Raw genomic sequence first — 22,199 nt, 5'->3', positions numbered from 1 at the left:
GATTCTAATGCAGAGATGGCTCCCTCACGCCCTTCACCAGGCTTCTCCCAACAGTGATATTTTGCAAAACTATGTAGTTCAACACTGGGATCAGGGTATTAGGGTTGTTATGTCCCACCCGGGGATCTGGAGCCCCGTTTCATTTGTACCCGTGTGCGCCCATTGCCTTCTCTGCAGCTCAGTCACATGTGCAGATTTGCGTCTCCACCACGTCCAGCGACAGAGTCGCTCCGTCACAAAGGTCCTGCATGCTATCTGCTTCCCATCATCTCCTACCCTGGCCACCCTGCATCTGCTCTCCATTCCATATTTTTGTTACCTTGAGGAGGTTACACAGATGGAATCATATCTTATGTAAACTTTGCAGGCTTCCTCCCTACACTCAGGGTCATTCCCAGAGATCTGCTGTGGGTGTGTGTGTATCAACAGTGTGTTCATAACTTGGAACAGTTGAGCAGTTGTGGATGGACCAGCCCATGGTTTGTTCAACTACTCACCCGTTGAAGGATGTCTAGTTCATTGACAGTTTGGGAGTATCACAAATAAAGCTGCTATGATCATGTGTATGTGGTATGGACTATAGCCCTCCAGGCTCCTCTGTCCATGGGATTCTCCAGGCCAGAATACTGGAGTGAGTTGCCATGCCTTCCTCTAGGGGATCTTCCCAACCCTGGGATTGAACCTGTGACCCTTATGTCTCCTGCATTGGCAGATGGGCTCTTCATCAATAGTGCCACCTGGGAAGCCATGGTTTTGTGTGAACAGAAGTTTCTATTTCTCTGAGATAGATACTAAGAGTCCCCTTGAACTGTTTGCTTGTTTTGGCTGCCCTGGGTCTTCATTTCTGCTCACGGGATTCCTCTAGGCGTGGTGAGTGGGGGCTGCTGTCTATTGCAGTGCCTGGGCTTCTTATTGTGGTGGCTTCTCTCGTTGCAGAGCACAGGCTCTAGGGCATGTGGGCTTAGTAGTTGCTGTGCACAGGCTTAGTTGCTCCTTGGCATGTGGAATCTTCCTGGAACAGGGATCGAACCTGTGTCCCCTGCTTCAGCAGGCAGATTCTTGTCCACTGCACCACCAGGGAACTCCTTGTTTGTTTTTTTTATTCATTTTTCAGAGATAAATTCTGTATACACACCATCTCTTTTCATCACTCCCACTGTGTGCTGAACCCTGAGAACACACTGGGGACCAATCCAGATACATACCCAGCAAGTACAGCACAAGGATGTCAGAGCTGAGATGGGGCAGCCCTGGGCCCAGGTGAGGGGCCTGACCCAGCCTGCTGGAATCCAGCAGGGCTTCCTGGAGGAGGAGGCCACTGAGCTGAGACCTGATAGATGAGCAAGGGTGAGGGTGACCTGGAGCAACAAGGGACCTGCCTGTGCAAAGGCTACAGATAAGGGTCAGGACAACGTCAATGTCAGAATGGCCTCCCCTTCTCACATAACATCTCTGCACATTTGGGCTCTTTGGAGACCTAGGATGTCCCCTAATAATTTGGGGGACAGAGCCCTCCTCGAGATGGGCAGTTGTCCTTCAGGGAGACTAAGCCTGAGGCCTGCAGGAACTGACCTTAGCCCTCCCCCGTGTCCCACAGACAAATGCAGTTGAACCCACAATTAGATGGCTCTGCCCCCAACACCTTGAATCTGGTTGTGACCCTGACAGCTCCCAACAACTCCCTGCTGCAGCAGTGAGGTTGCCGGCCTTTGGACGCTGTGCAGCTCCTCCTCCAATTGGAAGTCTCTGCCCAGGAGGAAGTCTGACTTTCCCCAGACTGCCCTGCTGGGGGGAAGTCCAGGCAGCCATGGAAGCGCACTGGCTACGAGCCTGAGAGCAAAGCCTTCTCTGGCCTTCCCAGTCCAGCCACTGGGTTGGCGGCTCCACCCAATACCACCCATGGATCACAAGAACCGCCTGGCCGGGTCCACTCATCCACAGAACTGTGAGCAGTGATACACTGATGCTGGGGACTTCCCTGGTGGTCCAGTGGTTAAGACTCCCCCTTATGATGCAGGGGACATGGGTTTTATCCCTGGTCAGGGAACTAAGATACCCCATGTTTCAGAGCAACTAAGCTGTGTGCTGCAACTAAGACCTGTTGCAGCCAAATAAATTTTTTTTTTAATGACACTAGTTTTGAAAAATACACTGATGTTGCTATATGCCTCTTTATTTGGGGGTGTGTTATGTGTAGCAATAATCCTGCTTCCTTGGGTTGCTGTTCAGTCATTAAGTCATGTCTGACTCCTTGTGACCCCATGGACTGCAGCATGCCAGGCTTCCCTGTCCTTCACTGTCTCCCAGAGTTTGCTCAAATTCATGTCCATTGAGTCACTGATGCTATCTGACCATCTCATCCTCTGCCACCTTTTCCTTGTGCCTTCAATCTTTCCCAGCATCACAGTCTTTTCCAGTGTGTCAGCTCTTCACATCATATGGTCAAAGTATTGGAGTTTCAGCATCAGTCCTTCCAATAAATATTCAGGGTTAATTTCCTTTAGGATTCACTGGTTTGATCTCCTTGCTGTCCAAGGGGATTTCAAATCTTCTCCAGCACTGCAATTCGAAAGCATCAATTCTAAGGTACTCAGCCTTCTATAAAGATTGTTGCAACTCTCACATCCATACATGACTACTGCAAAAACCAGTTTTGACTATACTGACCTTTGTCTGCAAAGTGATGTCTCTACTATTTATTCAATGACACCTATGATTTTCCAGCCAGGACTCTGAACACTCATTCACAAGGTACCAAAAAGAATACCTTATTTCATCCATTTTAAGATGTACATCATGTTCACTTTTTAGTATCTCTGAAAATGGCATTTGTACAGTCTTACAATTGTACAGTCAACCACAGGGCAGCGTGTGAAAAGTCCTATTGATGCTTCCTCCAAAGTTCCAGAAAAGTCAGCATCAAAGCATCTTCAATTCAGGAAACACAGAAATAATAATTATAGCATCAACAGTGGCAAACATACAGCAGATTTGTATCAAATGTTGCAAGAGGGCAAGGCCTTTTCACTATTATGATTTTGGGCAAAAACAGAATAATAGCAGCTGCTATTTAAGCCCTCCTACTTCAGAGGGGCCCGTCTTGATCCCTTCAGAGAGGGCTCAGAGAGACACCGTGTGTTTCCTCAGAACGCACAGCATGCGCAGCCCGGGACTACCGCTGCCTGACTTCGGGGGGCCTGGCGTGGCCCAGGCGTCGCAGCTGGGTTTGGTGGACGGCCGCAGTGTCCGAGGGTCCAGGCCGCCAGGGTCGCGGGAGCGGCCTGGGAGCGCAGGGGCAGACGCGGCGGAAGGCCTGGCGGAAGTGGGAGCCCAGGAAGGCGTAGAGCAGTGGGTTCAGCGCCGAGTTGCAGTAGGACATGCAGTGTGCCCAGATCTTGAGCGCGTAGGCAGTGTAACTGCGCGGATGCCAGGCGCCGGCCGGGCCCAGCGCCTGCAGCAGCAGGAACAGCTGGATGGGGCCCCAGCAGGCAGCGAAGAGCAGGACCACGGCCGCCACCAGCCTCGAGACCTTGGCCCGCACGGCACCCGCCCGCTCCGCCATCAGCTGCCCCTGGGGAGAGAAGAGGGGGAAGAAGGAAGGCGAAGGGCCGGCTGCTACACCCCTCCTCGGGCGCTCCCCTTCTTGACTTTCTCGAATTACGCCCCCCCCCCCACCGGGGCCACCCCGCCCCCCGTAGATGCGCCTCACTCCCCCCACCCTCAGCCAGACCATGCCGCTCCCCCAGCCGCGCACCTCCAGGGCGCCGCCGGCGGGCGCTGGGCGCACGGCGGCTCGGCCCAAGTGGCGCAGCATGGCCCCGTAGCAGGCACAGGTGGCGACCAGCGGCAGCAGGTAGAGCGCCAGCAGGTTGTAGAGCGCAAAGGCTCGCTCAAGGGCGCGGCTGGGGAAGGCCTCGCTGCAGTAGGTGCGCGGTCCGGACGACAGGCGATGTAGGGCGAACACCGGCGCCGACACGACAGCCGAGCCTGCATCAGGGCCCTGCTGAAGACCCTGCCCGGGGGGACGAGGGGCGCAAGAGGGCCCGGGTCTCCCCGGTGCCTCCCGGGCAGCGGGCCACTGAGCGCCTGCTAGGCGCAGGTCCACTTGGGTCCCCGCCCTCAGGGGCCCTTGCAGGAGCGCTAGTGCGCCCATTTCCCAGATGCACGATCGAGGCAGTATGAGGAGGTGAGCACAGGGACGAAGACTTGTCTCCCCCAGCCCGTGCGACCCCCACGCTGAACTCACCCACCCAGATGCCGAGGCTGACTGCCAGCGCCAGGCGGGGCGTGCGTTGGTGCAGGGCGCGCAGCGGGAACACTGTTACGTACCAGCGGTCCACGCTCATGGCGGTCAGGGTGGCGCACGTGGCCTGCACCGAGACCTGGGAAAACCGGGAGTCCGGCGTGTGGCCCCCTGCCCCGTCAGGGCCTTTCCCTGTCCGCGCCCTCCTTGCGGGTCCCCCACTGTCCAGCCACTCGGGTACAGGCAGGACCTGACCCGGGAAGGTCTCCAGGGCCCATAGTTGAAGGGGCAGGAGAAGGGGGTGCCAGAGAGGAGCCCAGGGAGGTGGAGGAGGGAGGAGCCTTCAGGGGTAGCCTGAAACCCCCAAGACTGAGACTAGGAGAGGCAGAGCCATCCTAGTAGGATCCCAATATCTGCCCCAGCCCTACGCACCCAGACCCAGTGCCCTCCCCGCCCACTTCCACACCGGATCCCTGGCCCTCACCACGCCGTAGAGAGGCGGTTGCCGCCCCAACCCAGATTCTGCCCCGCCCACCTCCACAATCGCCCCTGGCTCGCACCAGCCTGCAGGGGGTCCGACCCCGCCCACACCCAGACTCCGCCCCCGGTCCTCCTGCCCTCAACCTGCGCACCTGCTGGATGTAGTTGAGAAACTTGCACATGAAGTCGCCCAGAACCCAGGCGGGCAGCGGGTAGAGCAGAGCGGTGAAGGGCACGCAGCACAGCAGGAACGTTAAGTCCGTGACCGCCAGGTTGGCTGCAGGCCGGGGACGCGCGGGTTCTGAATGTGGGGCGCATCGCCCTAGCCCTTCAGCGCCCTGGCCCAGCCTCCTGGGTCTCGCCTTTGTCCGACTGACCAGCAGGGCGGCTCGGGAGGCACCCAGAGAAACCCCAGCATCCGTGGGCAGAGAAGTTGGGCGCTTCCTCTCTTTTTTATATTTCAAACACCCCTCACCCAGCACCTGCTTTGTAGCCGTTCAAACAGTAATGGGCCCTGCTCACCCCTGTAGGGACTGCAAATAGGCCCTTGCCCTCTGAGCCTCAGTTTTCTCATCTGCAAGTTGAGTGGTGCCAGCCAACAGAGAATGGAGAACACGGACTGAGTGAGCACTCACCCGGCTAGGGCACCCTCATCGCGCAAACGCATAAACTGAGCCTCTGGGGCAGTGGTTGCCAACTGGGGGCCCGCGGGCCACTCAGTCTTCCCCCCACTCCTTTTATTCATCCCACATGGTGTTACAAGAACCACATTTCAATCGTACATCTTCCTTGAGTGGCAGTGGCCAGCGCTCCATGGGCCACACTCTCCAACCTCCCTTTTAACTACTCCAGTCAAGGTGGAACTCTTCAACGCCACCTTTGGCGACCTCCAGCCTAAGGTACAGGGACAGTAGGGAAAGGACCAGGGACCCTGCAGCGGAGAAATCCTCAACTGAGAGGACCCCGACTCACCGCTAGGGGCGCCCCCCGGCCACTACGCCCTCTCGTAGACCCCCAGAATGGCCCTCAGCACCGTGAAGCGCTGGGCGCTCACCGATGTAGAAGTTGGTCACCGTCCGCATCTGCTTGTGGCGGCAGATGACGAAGATGACCAGTGAGTTCCCTGTCAGGCCGAGCAGCATCAGCGCGCCGAAGAAAAGCGGCACCAACCAGGCGTCCACGGGCCAAGGCGCAGGGATCGCGCCGTCCGAGGTGTTGGCGCCACAGCCCGGGCAGACCGTTGTGTTGGCCGGCGCCCACCAGGACGCGTTAGGCCCAGACGCGGACAAGGGCTGCATTGCCACCCTCTTCGTCCTGACCACCCTCCGGGATTTCACCCTGCGATCGCTGCCGTGACTTTCCGGATCGCCCTCCGGGGATGCGCTACAAAGTCTGGGTCGCAGCTTTCCTGGAATCCTCAGCTGCAGCCACTGCGCGTTTATACCCCGCATCCCACCGTGCCCCGCCTTCCCGCCTCTCCTTCAGCCTCTGGCCACTCCCTCCCCTGCCTGTGCGCCCACTGTTCACCCGAGCAACACCCTGCTCCCGCATCCCGTCCTCCCCCTCCAAGGTAAGGATGAGAACACAGGAGGACTGGGGAAGGGAGTGTGGAGCAGAGCAGGGGGAGCGGTAGGCTTCCTAGAGGATGCTGTAGCCCGGGGAAGGACCCATCCTTACCCCAGGAGACTCACCAACAAGAAAAGCAGACGGACAAAGACTCAGAGACTAGGGGATGAGGCCTGTTAGAGGCCATGCCTCTGACCTTCCATGGGGCTGGGGCTCTGGGCTGGTGGTGAGGCCAGCCCTCACAGGCCCTGAGTATCATTGCTGCCAGGGTTTGTCTCAGGACACTGGGGAGCCATGGAAAGTTCAGGGTGAGGGAGGGTTGACCAGAAGCTGGTGGTCAGAAGATGCCTATTCTTTCACTAACTCAACCTTCCCAAGACTCTGATGCAAATCAGATCCCTAGGGATTGTCCACCTTCCCCCTAATGGGCAATGAACTGGCCGCTGTCTGCACTGGGGACACAGTCCCCTGTGCTGCTGGTGGTGAGAACCAGGTGGAGGGCAGTTTATCGAGAACTATGTTGATCTCCAAATCCACACTCAGAAACGTATCCCAGGTAATAGCCTGTGAGGCAGGAAACAGGGCATGAAGGTGCAGAAGAAAAGATGCTGTCCTCTGTGTAAAACAAAGATTAAAAGGCGGAAAAACAATGAAGTATGCACAAAGGACATTCCTGGTGGTCTAGTGGTTAGGAATCTGCCTGCCAATTCAGGGGACACAGGTTCAATCCCTGGTCTATCTGGGAAGTTTCCATATACCAGGGGGCAACTAAGCCCACATGCTACAACTACTGAAGCCCAATCTAGAGCCTGTGCTTTGCAACAAGAGAAGCCAGCTCAATGAGTAACCTCTGCTATCTGCAACTAGAGAAAGCCTGAGTGCAGCAACGAAGATCCAGCATAGTAAAAAAATTAATTAATGTTAAAAATGCACATGGGCACCAAAGTGTCTTAAACATCTCCAAAAGAAAGTACAATGAGCCTGGGATGGGGGCAAGGGGAACATTTCTCTGTTCACCCCTTTCATACCTTCAGCATCATGACAATGGCCTAAAAATTCAGAAAAGGGAAAAACATCCCTTTGGGGTGGTATTGGAGGGGCTTTCCCAGTGCCTCAGTGGTAAAGAATCCACCTGCAATGCAGCAGGCACAGATTTGATACCTGGGTGGAGAAGATCCCCTGGAGGAGGGCATGGCAACCTACTCCAGTATTCTTGCCTGGGGAACCCCATGGACAGAGAGACTGGCAGTCTCTCCTACAGACCGCTACAGTCCAACAGGTCACAGAGAGTTGGACATGACTGAAGTGACTAAGCACACAGAGGTGGTAATGAGGGCCAGGTTAGGATGAGGAGACCCCAGGATACTTGGAGAGGGGAGGAACTGTTCTGGGGAGGCTGCTCAGCTGTGTGGGCCTGGGAGAGCAGTGAGAAGGGGGCCGGGGCTCTGGGGGACAGCGGTGGCTCCGAGGCAGGCCAAGGATCTGGGAAGGTGTTAGGAAGGTGATGACAGGGACTTCCCTGGTTGTCCAGTGGTTAAGGCTCTGCGGTTCCACAGCAGGGGATGTAGGTTTGATCCCTGGTTGGGGATCCCAAATGCCCCACTGTGCTGCCCTCCCCCACCTCCGCCAAAAAAAAAAAAGGGGGGGGGTGAGGAGAGGAATGAGTCAAGGGGAGAAAATAAAAGGGTGAGGACAGACTGAGTGAGGCTCAAGAATCAGGTCAAGACCCAGGTTGGCACATTTGTTGAGTGGCTGGTCATCGTGGGCTAGAGTTGGAGACCAAATATCACCCCTACATCTAGAGACCCTGCCCAAGCACTGTCCCCAGAGATCCCATTTCCCATCACCTTGATTCTTTCCCTTCTTTCCACATTTATCTACATGAGGTCATACAGTGTGTGGTTTCTTGGGTCTTGTAATAGTTCCTCCTCTTTTTTTTTTTTTTTCTTCTCTTGCTCTTCACTTGTTCAAAAGTGTGATCATTTGTCCTGTGTAGCATCCACCAGGCTGGATCTGGGTGGGTTGCATCCCTTGCTGTCCCATGTCATGGTCTTGTGAACATGAGTGCTAAGTTGCTTCAGTTGTGTCTGATTCTTTTCGACCCTATGGACTGTAGCCCACCAGGCTCCTCTGTCCATGGGATTCTCTAGGCAAGAATACTGGAGTGGGTTGCCATTTCCCTTTCCAAGAGATCTTCCCCATGCAGGGATCAAACCTGGGTCTCTTATGTCTACCTGTGCTGGCAGGGGGGTTCTTTACCACTAGCATCACCTGGGAAAGGCCATCATGGTCCTAGTTTCCCACTTTTCTTGTGGAATGAAGGATGGATTCTAGATTCTAGAGCAACTCTAAGTTTCTGTTCTTAAACCTCCCCTGGTTACCCATTGCCCTTGGGTCAAAAGCCAGATCTGTCATTAAAGGACCACCTTTGGTCTGTCCCCTCTTCTCTACCTCTCTTCTGTCCACCACCACCCCCTTCTCCCATTATCCTGCTCTGGCTATCTGGATGCCCCAGGACCTTTACACTGACACTTCCTTCTGCCTGCTACACCCTTCTCACGTTTGCATATGCTTGTCCTCTTTCCAAAAGTCCTCTTTTCCTGATCCCACACAGGGGAAGGGGTCTGTTTGATTACCACTGGGTCTGGAGAGCTTAGCCCCTACCCCAGTCACAGTGGGAATTTGCTAAATGAATAAATTCTAAAAGGCAAAGACAGGTGCTGCCAGCTTTGTTCCTTTTTTTTTCTTTAATGTTTATTTTCTATTTATTTATTTATTTGTCTGCACCAGGTCTTAATTGAGGCAAGCAGACTCTAGTTCCCTGATCAGGGATCAAACTTGGACCCCTGCACTTGGCTGGAGGAGTCTCAGCCACAGGACCACCAGAGAAGTCCGTATTGTATCTTTCAGTTTTGTTCAGTTGCTCAGTCCTGTCCGACTCTTTGCGAACCCATGGACTGCAACATGCTAGGTTTCCCTGTCCGTCACCAATTCCCAGAGCTTGCTCAAACTCATGTCCATCGAGTCGGTGGTGCCATCCAACCGTCTCATCCTTTGTCGTCCCCTTCTCCTCCTGCCTTCAATCTTCCCAGCATCAGGGTCTTTTCCAATGAGTCAGTTCTTCGCATCAGGTGGCCAAAGTATTGGAGCTTGAGCTTCAGCATCAGTCCTTTCAACGTTGTATCTTTAGAGAAGAGTAAACTGAGGCGCTCAGCCGGGATCCGGAGGCTGCTCTTTGAAGGAGGTTCCCGGAGGGGGCTGGTGGAAGGAGAGCCCTGCTGCCGCTGGGGGGTGGGGTGGGGTGGTGTGTGGCACGGGGCACTAGGTCTGTCCAAGCATTTGAAAAGGACGTCCCCTTCCTGCCTCCCTCCCCAGGCCTCAATTTCCCCACTGTCCCCCGGGGGCAGGGGTCACAGCCCGGCAGCGGCGAGGGGGCCGCTGTGTCCCCTGGGGCTGGGGCTTCGGTGTCCCCGTCCTTGCCTCGGGGCTGGGTGTCCCCGGCCCGCCGCCGGGGCCTGGCCGGGACGTGGCCGGGCCTCCGCCCGGCGTGTCCAGCCTCCAGGCTCCGCCTTAGCCCGCCTCCGGGCGCCCGTCACTTCCTGCCGGGCCCAGAGAAGGCCCTGCCGGGCGGCGGCGGCAGCAGCGGCGGCGGAATCCAAGCTATGGTCGTTCTGGAGAACCCTGAGGCCGGTCCCGAGGAAGCAGCGGCGGCGGCGAGGGTCGTCCCGGGCGGGCGGCGGACGCTGTGAGCGCTGCTTGGGGGCGGGCAGGGCGCGCTTCCGGGGCCCCCACCCCTTACCCATCGCGGGCGGCAGCCCCCGCCCCGCCCCTTTTCCTGGGGGTACCCCACTCGAGTGGAGCTAGGTGGCGAGGGGCTTTGTTGTTACAGGGTGTTCCTGGGGAAACCCCATCCCCGTCACGCCTGGGTACTTGCCAGAGTGCAGGGGCGCACCCCCGCGTCCGCGTTTGCGGAGCCCCGGGCGCTGGAGTCCCGGAGCCTCGGGGGTCCCAGGCGCCGAATAGCCGGCTCCGGGGAGGCGCTGCCGCTGCGCGCGATGTACCCGTCACCGCGCTGGTGGTGATCTGGAGTTTTCCCACTAGCAGCTGTTCGTGTCTCCAAGCTGGGGATTCACCCAGCACCGGTCCTGGGTACCCGTCGGGGTTGTCTGCCCCCAACTTCCAGGCGGACGCGCTCTTTGTTTTTCTCCGGGTGAACACCCAGAAGAAAGGGGGTCTTACACAGCCGGTTAACACGAGGCTGTGTCCTGGGATGTAGACTGGAAGCGGGTGGACGACCCCATATGGGTACCCACCCACCCCCGGGGTTGGGGGGCGTCGTAGGTTTCTTCCTAACCCGAGTATTTATGCAGAAATCCCCGCGGTCCACCCTGGTTGCTTGTTCCGTTTCTGCTCCTTCATGGGCGTCCAAGCGGCCTGGGCAGGTTAGTACCCGCTGTTGTGCCTCGGTCTCCCCATCTGTAAAATGGAACAACGGGCCCCGTCTCAGAGTGGCTGGGGTCGGTGACCCTGCGGTTGGAGGTACCCAGAAAAGTGGACCATCTGTTCTTTGATAATTATCTTAAATAGCATACTATTGTAGGTGTCTTAAAATAATTTTATCATTTTGGTATTTTATGATTGCTTTATTGTATTTTTTATTTGGTGTTATTACTTCCACCCTGCTATTTACCCAGAAGGTATACCGGTGTCTATAGATGTGGTTATTTACCCCCTTTTAAAGGGCCTTAACCACCCAAAGTGGGTAATTTACCTGACAGCAGAGTCCCTCTGACCTGTCCCCACCCTCCTCACCTCTGTGTCCTGGGTGGGGTGGTGGTTTGCTCCCCAGTCAGCCCCACCCCAACCTGAGTCACCTCCGCTCTGAGCCCTCCTTGGTTTCCTGCTGGGGAAGTAGGTTCCTCTCTGGCCTGTCCCTGGGGGAGGGGCTGGTGCCTGAGAAGGTGTATTTTTGCCCAGGGGAGGGGATGTCAAAGGCCAGTCTCAAAACTGGGGAGCAGAGTTGGGGAAGGCAAAGGAGCCTCTCTGTCCTCCCCGGGGCCAACCTGGCTTAGCAGCTGTTCCCACCGTCAGGCCCGTCCATCCCTATTGGATGTTGGCCCCTGCCAGGTGTAGACTTTTCCCCGAGGCCTGCCTGGTCTAGGAAACCTCAGGTGCCTGTCTGTGTGGTCAGTTTCCCCGTCTGTAAAGTGGTCTCTTTGGGTGGCCAGGGAAGCTGGCCACCCAAATGAACTGGCACTTGGGTGAGTATAAACAGAAGTTCAGGTATTCATTCAACAAATAGCTCTTGAGAACCTGCTGGGGGCCAGGTGCTGAGGGCCCAGCAGGGGTAGAGAGGGACCCTGTCCTTATCATTTGGGGTTAGTGAAGGAGGTGAGAACCAGGAGTAAACAAGTGTGAGGGCCAGCTGGTTGCCGATGCCAACTGGTGAAGCCGGAAACGGGGCTGATTGGGCCAGCTTGGGGGCGGGGTGGTTACCAGGAAGGTAACTTCTGAGCCTAGACTGGGAACCAGGAAAAGGTTGCTTCAGGCAGGAGGCTAAGCACATGCAAAGGCCCTGAGGTGGGTTTAAAATTCAGTAAAAGGACTCAGTGCCTGGAGCAGAGGGAGTGAAAGGGAGAGACAGGGTGGGGCATGGATGCCCTGCTATCAGCCCCAAGGCTCCTGATGGAAGGTGCTGGGATCCTAGAGAGCAGCAAGGCCCAGGAGCCCAGTGGGACCAGGCAAGTGCACTGCCAGGCCAGGGAGGGGCTGAGCCTTGCCTTGAGGGTGCTGGGGAGCCACAGGTAGTGGTGGAGCAGGGCAGGGAGCAGTTGGATCTTAGCACAGTGGGGTGTGGTCTGAGGGGCCCACCAGACCTGAGTTTGAGCCCCTGGCCCCACTGTGGCCCCAGAGGGAAGCAGAGGCTGGTGGCTTGGGAGTGGTCCTGCTCAGACCAGGTTCCAACCCTGGTTCCACGTTGGGTCCTGAGGTAACAGGGAGCCTCACACCCCAAGGGCCTGAGCTCTCCCTGAGCCCTGCCCAGCTCTAATGTTCCCAACAGCTCCCCGCCGGATGTGGTCTTGTTATCAGCCCTACCAGGCACCATCCTGGCATGCGTCCAGCTGCTGGGGTGGAGACCCAGGTTTCAGAGCCCTGAGGAGGCCACGGCTGAATCTGGAGCTTGGGGTGTTGGTGCCTGGGCCTCGGGAAGGTCACATCCAGCCTCAGAGTCATTGGCTATGTGCTGACTTGACTTGCCCCATCCTCTCCTAGCTGCCCTCTTTGCAGCTGTGGGATCTTGGGATAAAGACTTTGCTCCTTGGTTTGCAAATCTGAATAAAGGGTGTCTTGTCTGGACAGTAGTATTTGGCTCCTATTGTGACAGTGATTGATTAACTAAGGACTGTCACTTAACCAGGAATGTTGCTGTGATCAATCTTGTGGCTCAGGGGGTGAGCTCCCAGTCATAGGAGGAAACCAAGCAGAGGTGTGTGTCCTGGTTTCTCTTGGCTCTGAGTGCCCCTCCTGGACTGGCAGGGGGCCATTCTTATCCTCTTTGCAGAGAGAGACCTGAGGCTCTGGGTCATATCATGAAGTAGCATAGCTGGGATTAAAGCTCAAGGCTGAGATACCAGGCTTGACCCCTGCCTCTGCCTGCATGCTAGTCTCCTATTTTGCTTTTCTTATTGGCTGCTCAGTGCTTCTTGTGCGATCTTAGTTCCCTGACCAGGGACTGAATCCAGGCCCCAGTAGTGAAAGTATGTGAATCCTATCCGCTGATTGTGTGTCTCCACTGATGGGTACTTATGCCAGATTAATTTATCAATCAGCTAATTCTCCATAGATTTTTGCCTAACATATAGTATCATCCATGAAGTCTGCCCCACTCCAATCTCAGGAGACAGGGCTGGGGCTCATCAGCCTGTTTGCTTCCTGATCAAGATGTAACAACCTTTCTGTCCAGGGCAAAAACTTAACGCTGGGGACTCTGTTTTGTTCAGTGGCTAAACTGTGTCCGACTCTTTGCGACCCTATCTATGTATGGCCACATGCCAGTCTTCCCCGTCCTTCACTATCTCCCGGAATTTCCTCAAACTCATGTCCATTGAGTCAGTGGTGCCATCCAACCATCTCATCCTCTGCGCCCCCTTCTCCTGCCCTCAATCTTCCCCAGATCAGGGTCTTTTCCAGTGAGAAAGCTCTTCACATAAAGTGGCCAAAGTATTGGAGCTTCAGCTTCACCATCAGTCCTTCCAGTGAATATTCAGGGTTGATTTCCTTTAGGACTGACTGGTTTGATCTCTTTGCAGTCCAGGGGACTCTGAAGAGTCTTCTCCAAGGCCACAATTCGAAAGCATCAGTTCTTCAGTGCTCAGCCTTCTTTATGGTCCAACTGTCAAACATCCATGCATGACTACTAGAAAAACCATGGCTTTGACTATACAGGCCTTTGTTGGCAAAGTGATGTCTTTGCTTTTTAATATGCTGGCTAGGTTTGTCATAGCTTTCCTTTCAAGGACTTATATATGTATAAGCCTTAATAAGCATGGCCTTCACTCCTAACCTCTTTGAGGCACCTTGTTTCATATCCTAGGGCTTCATGGCATTTTCTAGCAGCTGTTTGTGCATGAGGACTCACACTGCTGTTTTTAATTTGTGTCTTGGGATCACCCAAACACCAGGAAAGTTTGGGTGAAATTCTGGACTCTGGGTTCTACTCAGTCTTGGAATCATGGAGTTTTGTTGGAGACCTGATTGGGTGATTATTTTCTGAGCACCTGCTGTATGCCAGACCGGGGTGCACTGGACACCAGACCCTACCTGTGCCTGGAGGTCATGGTGGGTTTTAGGCAGGGAGGTAGGAGTTGTGGCCATCAGGAGAAGAAAGCAGTGAGGGGCTGGGGAGGTTTGAACAGAAGGCAAAAGGAGATGGGAGTGACAAGCGAGGAGCCTGGGGCACGGGAATCCACTGGGGTGGGGGACAGCCAGCACAGAGCGGGTGCCTGGTGGGCTAGGGCAAGGAGGAAGGGGGAGTTCTGGCACCCGAGACCCTCCGAAGCTCAGAATCTACCATCAGCCTCTCAGCATGAGGGTTTCTGAGACTGATGGGACCCTCCTCTCAGCCCATAGTCAGGGGCTGATCATGACAGCTCTGCAGCTTCTTACCAGGAAGTTTCCATTCAATTCCTGCCCCCTCCCTCCCTCAAAGCCACCTACTGCCTAGCCCTCAGGTCCCCAGTGGGAGGCCTGCCATTTCCATTTCCAGGATTAGTACCTGTGCTCACAGGGGGCCACTCTGCCTGCTTCCCCCATCCAGGCCTTGAGCACATAGCAGGGGGGCTCTGGGGGCACAAGGCAGGTGGGTTCAGGTAGCGCCTTAGCTTCTGGGGGCTGTTTTCTGGTTTACCTGCTGTCAGAGGCTGGGGGTTGGGGGGGCAGGTAGGAATGCATCATCAAATTAAATCTCTTGAGAAACTCCCAGAGGAAGGAGACGCGGGCCTCACTGGCTTGCAGCTCAAACCTGGAAGCCCAGGAGCACAGGGAGCAGCTTCCTCAGCCCCCTCACTGCCCCCACCAATGTGTGGCTTCCCTTCAGTGAGCCTTGGTTTACTCATCTGTCCTCAGTGGTATCTGCCTCCTGAGCGATGTGGCACAGTGACATTCTAAGGGTCCAGGGCTCCATGTGCAATGGGGGTGAGCTTCCCACTGCAGAGGGAAACCAAGCTGGGGTTGGCTGTGAGAGAGTGGTGATGGTAGGGTTCTTCCTGGGGGTCCTGGCCTGTTTTAGCCCTGAGGACTGGCCCCCCAACCCCAAACCCGACCCACAGGCCCCTTCCGGGCTGCCTGCCCGCTCTAGCCAGCTCCCAGGTGAAGAGGCTGTCGGCCTCCCGGCGGAAGCAGCACTTCATCAACCAGGCTGTGCGGAACTCAGACCTCGTGCCCAAGGCCAAGGGGCGGAAGAGCCTCCAGCGCCTGGAGAACAGTGAGCAGGGGTCGAAGGGCGCCTCCTGGGGGCTCCTAGGCCTCAGACAGCAATGGCGTGCATGTTCTGTTATCTGAGCCTGGCCCTGAGCTGGACAATGTGAGGAAGCTCTGGGCATTGGAGCTGGGGCCGTAAAGGTGGTGTAGGAATTCAACAAGCCAAGCCAGGGCGATGTAGGAGGAGTTCTGGAGGCTGGATGGTTCCTGTGTCTTCTGGGAAAGACAGCTGGAGTGTGGAGGAGGGGAGGCTGGTGTGAGCCGGAGAGTAAAGGCCCTAAATATAGAAGTGGGGTGGATGGGAGGAAACATGGGCCTCTGGACCCCATGAAGCCTGGGGTGACCCCCAGCCCAGAGACTGTTTGTTTCCATTTAGCACAGTACCTCCTGACCCTGCTGGAGACAGATGGAGCAACACCTGGCCCAGAGGATGGGGACCTGGCACCCCCCGCGGCACCTGGCATCTTTGCAGAAGCCTGCAGCAATGAGACCTATGTGGAGGTGGGGCCCCATGTCCTGCCTGGCTCCCCACTCCCCCAAACCACCAGCACTGCCTGCACTGAACCCTCTCTGGTTCCTTGATGAACGTCCCTGGGTCTCCCTCAAGAGGCCAGCAACCCCTCCACCCCAAAACCTTCCAGCACCTGAGGTTCGTTTGCTTACCTTGGAATTACTGACAGAATTGGGGATGTATTTGGTCCATACTGACACCCCCCAACACAGATGATCCACAAACTGTTGACCCAGTGGTCAAATGTGTCCACGAGGAGTAATTCCGTGCGCTTGTGGCCCCACCATGTGCATTGGCCAAATAGGGTAACTGAGGCTTGAGAGTGCACAGTTATCAGTCAGGGCCTGCCTGCCTCTCTTCCAGATCTGGAACGACTTCATGAACCGCTCAGGGGAGGAGCAGGAGCGTGTTCTCCGCTACCTGGAGGATGAGGGCAAGAGCAAGGCGCGGAGGAGGGGGCCTACCCGCGGGGAAGACCGGCGGAGAGGTGGGTCTGGATTTAGGGTGCAAGTGGCAGTCAGAGGCATGATGGGTGCGTGGCCTGGGGGGGAGGGGTGTCAGAGGGTGGGGGCGTGGCCTAGGGTGAGAGGGTGGGGCCAGGGCAGGCAGGGAGGAGCCTGGTGTGGGGGTGGGACCAGAACAAGTCGGGGTGGAGTCTGATATATAGGTGGGGCTTGGTAGATGGGAGGACCCCGGTGTGAGCCGGGCCAGTGTGGGTGGGGTGGAGTCTCGTGTGTGGGTGGGGCTTGGGGCTCTGCTCCCTCATCTGCCTCCACTGCTCGGACTCTCGCAGAGGACCCGGCCTATACGCCCCGGGAGTGCTTCCAGCGCATCAGCAGGCGTCTGCGAGCTGTCCTCAAGCGGAGCCGTATTCCCATGGTGAGTACCAGGCCCCGGCCTTGTACTCTCTTGCCTCTCTTTGTCTTTGGTCTTTCTTGAAGGCCTTTTTTCTCAGCTTCTTAATTGGGGGCTGCCTTGAGGGGAGACCAGAAACCCAGTGAACGGGGTGTGATGGAGAAGATGGGCAGGATACAGACCAGTGTGATCAGAGTGCAGGACTCAGGGCTGGTTTAGGGCTCTCCTTGAGGGTGGGAGCGTCAGGGGCAAGGAAATTGGGTACTAAAGGATGTGTAGGAGTTCACCAGGCAGAAGGCTGAGACATTCAAAAGTGTGGATATGTCTAAGTGCCTGGTATCCTTGGAAACGGTTAAGTAGCTTCATGTAGTGAGTCAGAGGCCACATTTGAACCCAAGGCTTTGGGCTCCAGAGGCTGGCATGGATTTGGGGGGCCAGGGTGCCATAGTTGGCCTGACTGCTGGACCTGTCTCTCCTACAGGAAACACTGGAGACCTGGGAGGAGCGGCTGCTGAGGTTTTTCTCTGTGTCCCCCCAGGCCGTGTACACGGCCATGCTGGACAACAGGTGAATATGTGGGGGCAGGTGCAGTGGGCACCCCCCTCCCACGGTGCCAAGCTCAGGCCATTCACCACCCATTCTCTGCAGCTTTGAGAGGCTCCTGCTTCACGCCATCTGCCAGTACATGGATCTCATCTCAGCCAGTAAGTACCTGGTGGCCCCTGGGCCCCAGTTAGCTGATTCTGTCCTGGGGAAACTGAGGCTGGGCTTACTGGAGTCTGTTCACCCAGCAGTAGGCATCAGGGGAGGAGGGACCTCATGAGCACAAAGGTAACAGGGGGATGCTGCCTTAATTCAACAGCAGCTCCTGTACCTCTGTCCCCATGATGGATGATGCTGTGGACACAGACAAGCCTCTGTCTGCATCTTCAGGGGCCTGATGAAATGAGGGGACCCCAGTGTCTGTAGAGTTCTCACTTAGCTGTAGCCCACCTCCACAGTGCCACAAGTGTGACTTTTGGCAAGTCTCCCCTCCAGGGGCCAGCACCCCCTTTTTCAGTGTGGAGGCTCTTGGGACAAAGTCCCCCCAGGGAGGGTCCTTGCAGGCCCTTCGTGGCCCTTGGCATCCCATCCATACTCTCCAGGCCTATATGTCTCCTGCCCAGAGTTGCAGAGGAGACAGTTTCCATGGCAACCCCAAGATGATTCCTCTCAGGATGGCTCTGAGGGAGGTGTAGCTCCCACACTTGCTTTTGTTCCCACTGACTTGGTATGGAGGGGCTGGCTGGGGGTGCTTCTCTGCCAGAGTAGGACCCTGGCCTGAACATAGGAGAACAGCCCTGGAATATGGGGATCAAGGGAGAGGGAACAGCCAGGGCAGAGGCTGGGAGGTGGGCCTAGCTTGGGTTATGTACCTCTATATTCAGGTTTTGGGGTGACACGAGTTGGGAAAAGGGAGGTCAGTGGGGACTGAGTCACCCAGGGCCTGGAGTGTCCTCTGAGGGGGTGGGAGACCAAAGGGGCAGGACCCTCGTTTAGTCCCCTTGACACTGGGCCAGTGTGTCTCAGTAGTACATCTGGGTGCCATTAGGACACGGGATAAGTAATGGGAGAGGGAAGGCAGGCTGGAAGTAGGAGCTGCTGAATACACTGCCCTGGGACCTGGGGGTGGGGCAACCTAACTCACCCGGGAACCCTCCCTCAGGGTGGGCGGAGGGCTCGGTCTCTGGGTGTCAGCACCCTCGCCTTTCTTCCCGATCTTACCTGTCTCCGCTGCAGGCGCCGACCTGGAGGGCAAGCGGCAGATGAAGGTCAGCAATCGCCACCTGGATTTCCTGCCGCCAGGGCTGCTCCTGTCCGCCTACCTGGAGCAGCGCAGCTGATGGCGGCCCCACCCCCATCCCCAACCCCAGCGCCAAGACCTCCAGTACCATCCGCTCAAATATCTTTTATTATTTTTAGAATTCTGCCTTGGAAATGTGCTCTTCCCCTTGGGGTGGCCCCCGCCCCCTCCCCGCCCAGCTTTCCAGATTAAAGCTGGCAGCTGGGCTGCCTGAGCTATCCGCCTCCGGGCTCTGACTGGGGAGGAGGCACCCGGCCTGGTCACTTCCCTGCCACTTCCTCGGTGGGCGATTTTGGCCCCGTGTGATGCTCAAGTGAGGAGGGAGAGGCTGGGTTTTTATCATTCTTAATGAATTTGGCATGATTTGTTGTGGATTTTTACATATCCCTTTTGAGAAGAAAAAAAACCAAAAACTCACCCCAAGTGATAAATCGGGGGGCTTCATTCCAGTCCCTGCTTGACCCTCTCCCAGTTTTTGGCTTGGGTCTCTGGGGCTGCGCCCCTCTTCGCAGGAGTGTAACATTTTTGTGTATGTGTGTGTGCGTGCTCGAGCCTGTGTGTTCCCGGTGACCCAGGACAGGAGCTTCATCTTAAAAAATGTGTCACCCTCTTTGGAGAATGTGTGTTGCCTTCCTGGTGCCCTTTGGTTGCCCTTAGGGCCCCATCTGCTCTACACACCCCTCTCCCATTGTACTAGGGACGTGGGACTTCCAGACAGAAGCCTCCACCCTCAGACTGTCCTCTTCCCCTCTCTGTGTCCTCCGCCCCCAGCCTGGCTCTGAGGTGTCCTCCTGCTGGTCACCCTGGCCTGGCACAGGAGCGCAGGGCTGGGAGACTGCCCCACTCTCTCCCTCCCACAACCCCCGTGGGTGTGGCTAGTTGTGCTTTGGGAAAAGCAGAGTGTTCAATAAATTTCTGGTGCTCTGGTCTCTTGCTGTGGTTTTCCCTTGGGGCAGGGCTGGGGATGCTCCAGGCACTCACGATGCCCTTGGGTCCTGGTCATTGAGGGATGCAGGCCTAAGGAGAAGGCTAGTGCTGAGTGAGACCCCAGGTGGAGGCAGGTGTGTGTGAAGACTCTGCCAGGAGATCCTGGCTCTTGGCTATGCTGCCCTGGCTGGTCCTCTCCTGGGTGCCCAGGCTGAAACCCTAACTCTTCCACCTGCCACCTGTGTGACCTCCAAAGAGGTCACTTGTGTGAGCTTCCCGAGTGGCTGAACACAATACACCACACTGCAGTTTAAAAACCACAGGAATTTGAGGGACTTCTCTGGTGCTTTAGTGGCTAGGACAGCACTCCCAATGGAGGGGGCCTGGGAACGATCCCTGGTCAGGGAAATAGATTGTGCATGCTGCAACTAAGACCTGGCAAAAAAACAAAACAGGAATTTATTGGCACCCAGTTCTAGAGTCAGAAGTCCAAGATCAAGGTGTCCCAGTGTCCTACTCCCTCTGGAGGCTCCAGGGGAAGGTCCAGTCCCTGCCTCTTCCAGCTTCTAGGGGCTCCAGCCTCCCTTGGCTTGTGACCACATCCTTCAAGCCTCTGATTCTGTCTTCATATGGCTTCCTCCCCCATGTTTTCCATCTGTGTGTGTCTGGGACTGGCTGTGTGTCCTGCAGGGCCCCTTAGCCTGAGTTTTCTGCTGTTCCCATGGAGCCACACCAGAGCTCCCTGCTTTCCATGGGGATCCTTGCTACTGACCTCTGCTGATCTCCAAGTGTCTGAAGGTGGAGTATCCATGTTAACTACTGAAAATTCTCCAGGAGAGATTTTTCTCTTTCACCCTGTGTATTCAGTATTTATTTAGCCAATTCTATCAGTACGGATGCCTGGGCATTTACTTTTTAGTTTGTGTTGTGATCTAATATTCCTTTTTCTTGCTTAGAGTGTTCAAGATTTGGCTTCTGGGAGCCCCTTCAATGGCTTGTGTACAGGTCTCAGTGAGGCACCCCTATATTTATTTATTTGAGAAACGGCCTTACTTTCTGCTGCTACAAGATGCACAGGGCTTCTTGGTATATTCCTGCTTTATCCTGGTTTGGTGGTGGTTTAGTCGCTAAGTCGTGTCTTGCTACCCCGTGGGCTGTAGCCCGCCAGGCTCCTCTGTCCATGGGATTTTCCAGGAAAGGATACTGGAGTGGATTGCCATTTCCTTCTCCAGGGGATCTTCCCGACCCAGGGAATCAAACCCAGGTCTTATGCATTGCAGGCAGATTCTTTACCGACTGAGCTACAAGGGTGTCTTCTATTTTAACAGGCATTGAAAAAGTTTTACATGTAGATACTAAATAATGGAACTCCCAAGGGCTTGTTAGGAGGACACAAAGAAATATTAATACTCGAATAACCAGCTTGAAGCTTCCCCACCTGCCAAGGGCACTGAATTTCCAGTGCCCGGAGGACACCCTTATAGGCAGAAAGAGAAGAGGAACTAAAAAGCCTCTTGATGAAAGTGAAAGAGGAGAGTGAAGAAGCTGGCTTAAAACTCAACATTCAAGAAACTAAGATTTTGGCATCAGGTCCCATCACCTCATGGCAATAGATGGGGAAACAATGGAAACCGTGACAGACTTTATTTTCTTGGGCTCCAAAATCACTGCAGATGGTGACTGTAGCCATGAAATTAAGACTTGGAAAAAAAGCTTGACCTTGGGGAAAAAGCTATGACCAACCTAAACAGTGTATTAAAAAGCAGAGACATTATTTTGCCTACAAAGATCAGTCTAGTCAAAGCTAGGGTTTTTCCAGTATGGATGTGAGAGTTGGACCGTAAAGAAAGCTGAGCCCCGAAGAACTGATGCTTTTGAACTGTGGTGTTGGAGAAGACCCTTGAGAGTCCCTTGGACTGCATGGAGATCAAACCAGTCAATCCTAAAGGAAATCAGTCCTGAATATTCATTGGAAGGACTGATGCTGAAGCTGAAGCTCCAATACTTTGGCCACCTGATGCGAAGAACTGACTAATTGGAAAGGACCCTGATTCTCGGAAACATTGAAGGCAGGAGGAGAAGGGGACAACAGAAGATGAGATGGTTGGATGGTATCACCGACTAGATGAACATGAGTTTGAGTAAGCTCCGGGAGTTGGTGATGGACAGGGAAGCGTGGCATGTTGCAGTCCATGGGGTCGCAGAGAGTCGGACACAACTGAGCGACTGAATTGAACTGAGAGCACCGGCTGGGGTCAGGGCACGGGTGTGGGGCCCAGGGCAAGCCCACAGGCTGCCTCCAGACCCACGCGGACTCCATCCTGTCCAGCTTCCTGGTTGGCTGTGTGGGTTCTCCACACACCGCGTCCCTAGACAGCCCGGTCCCCAGACCTTTGTCCAGGTGTTGCCTGCTGACTGCATACCCTTCCCCTGCAATCAATCCCTTGTCTTTATGGAAAAGACCTTCCAAACTGGGGAGAGTCCGATAGCTTTTGGAGCAGGAATTGAGGATGGAGACTAATTCTACCGGCCCTTGATGGGTTAAGTTAGCTTGCTTATGAGCGATTTACAACACCTTGGCTAGACATCGTGAAATTAAGCCAAAATATGGAACGCTTCACGAATTTGCGTGTCATCCTTGCGCAGGGGCCATGCTAATCTTCTCTGTATCGTTCCAATTTTAGTATATGTGCTGCCGAAGCGAGCACGAACAACACAGAGACGCCAGAACTATTTATAGTAGAAAGAATCAAATACTTTTCGCTGAGGGTGAATTCTATTAAAACCCAATCGAG

At 55.4% G+C, this 22,199-nt stretch overlaps 2 protein-coding genes and 1 non-coding gene across 4 annotated transcripts; 1 reads left to right on the top strand and 2 right to left on the bottom strand.

The window, feature by feature from the left end:
• Positions 1 to 2,152: 2,152 nt before the first annotated feature.
• On the bottom strand, positions 2,153 to 6,191 carry KISS1R (KISS1 receptor). The gene is made up of 5 exons (XM_070793450.1): positions 5,778 to 6,191; positions 4,876 to 5,000; positions 4,247 to 4,382; positions 3,755 to 3,987; positions 2,153 to 3,571 (listed from the first exon to the last, which is right to left on the bottom strand). The coding sequence occupies exons 1-5, from the start codon at positions 6,172 to 6,174 to the stop codon at positions 3,173 to 3,175; spliced, it is 1,290 nt and encodes a 429-aa protein (XP_070649551.1). The 5' UTR covers positions 6,175 to 6,191; the 3' UTR covers positions 2,153 to 3,172.
• A 3,684-nt stretch (positions 6,192 to 9,875) lies between these two features.
• Positions 9,876 to 19,406, top strand: R3HDM4 (R3H domain containing 4). 2 transcript variants are annotated; one of them, XM_070793446.1, is made up of 9 exons: positions 9,878 to 10,034; positions 10,660 to 10,731; positions 15,118 to 15,272; positions 15,645 to 15,769; positions 16,143 to 16,266; positions 16,573 to 16,658; positions 17,116 to 17,201; positions 17,283 to 17,338; positions 18,414 to 19,406. In XM_070793446.1, exons 1-9 carry the CDS (start codon positions 9,952 to 9,954, stop codon positions 18,515 to 18,517), a joined length of 891 nt encoding a protein of 296 aa, XP_070649547.1. In that variant the 5' UTR covers positions 9,878 to 9,951; the 3' UTR covers positions 18,518 to 19,406. The 2 variants fall into 2 exon arrangements, with proteins under 2 accessions (XP_070649549.1, XP_070649547.1); XM_070793448.1 differs by lacking the exon at positions 10,660 to 10,731 and having other exon boundaries at positions 9,876 to 10,034.
• Positions 19,407 to 22,005: 2,599 nt separating this feature from the next.
• LOC139184325 (U6 spliceosomal RNA) lies at positions 22,006 to 22,112 on the bottom strand. The gene has a single exon (XR_011567903.1). It is a non-coding gene; the product is annotated as a U6 spliceosomal RNA (small nuclear RNA).
• Positions 22,113 to 22,199: the final 87 nt, after the last annotated feature.

Source organism: Bos indicus, chromosome 7, assembly GCF_029378745.1.
Source record: "Bos indicus isolate NIAB-ARS_2022 breed Sahiwal x Tharparkar chromosome 7, NIAB-ARS_B.indTharparkar_mat_pri_1.0, whole genome shotgun sequence".
Taxonomy (NCBI): Eukaryota; Metazoa; Chordata; class Mammalia; order Artiodactyla; family Bovidae; genus Bos; species Bos indicus.
The sequence above is the reverse complement of the archived record's forward strand: the minus strand, read 5'-3'. Positions and strand labels throughout refer to the sequence as shown.

Excerpts from the sequence above, each read along its gene's own strand:
- KISS1R (XM_070793450.1), bottom strand. The coding sequence starts at position 6,174 with ATGCGGGGTATAAACGCGCAGTGGCTGCAGCTGAGGATTCCAGGAAAG. Across the intron at positions 4,383-4,875 it reads TTCTCAACTACATCCAGCAG|GTCTCGGTGCAGGCCACGTG; the intron begins GTGCGCAGGTTG and ends CGGTTTTCCCAG. Across the intron at positions 3,988-4,246 it reads CAGCCTCGGCATCTGGGTGG|GCTCGGCTGTCGTGTCGGCG; the intron begins GTGAGTTCAGCG and ends GCCCTGATGCAG.
- R3HDM4 (XM_070793446.1), top strand. The coding sequence starts at position 9,952 with ATGGTCGTTCTGGAGAACCCTGAGGCCGGTCCCGAGGAAGCAGCGGCG. Across the intron at positions 15,273-15,644 it reads CCTCCAGCGCCTGGAGAACA|CACAGTACCTCCTGACCCTG; the intron begins GTGAGCAGGGGT and ends GTTTCCATTTAG. Across the intron at positions 16,659-17,115 it reads AGCGGAGCCGTATTCCCATG|GAAACACTGGAGACCTGGGA; the intron begins GTGAGTACCAGG and ends TCTCTCCTACAG.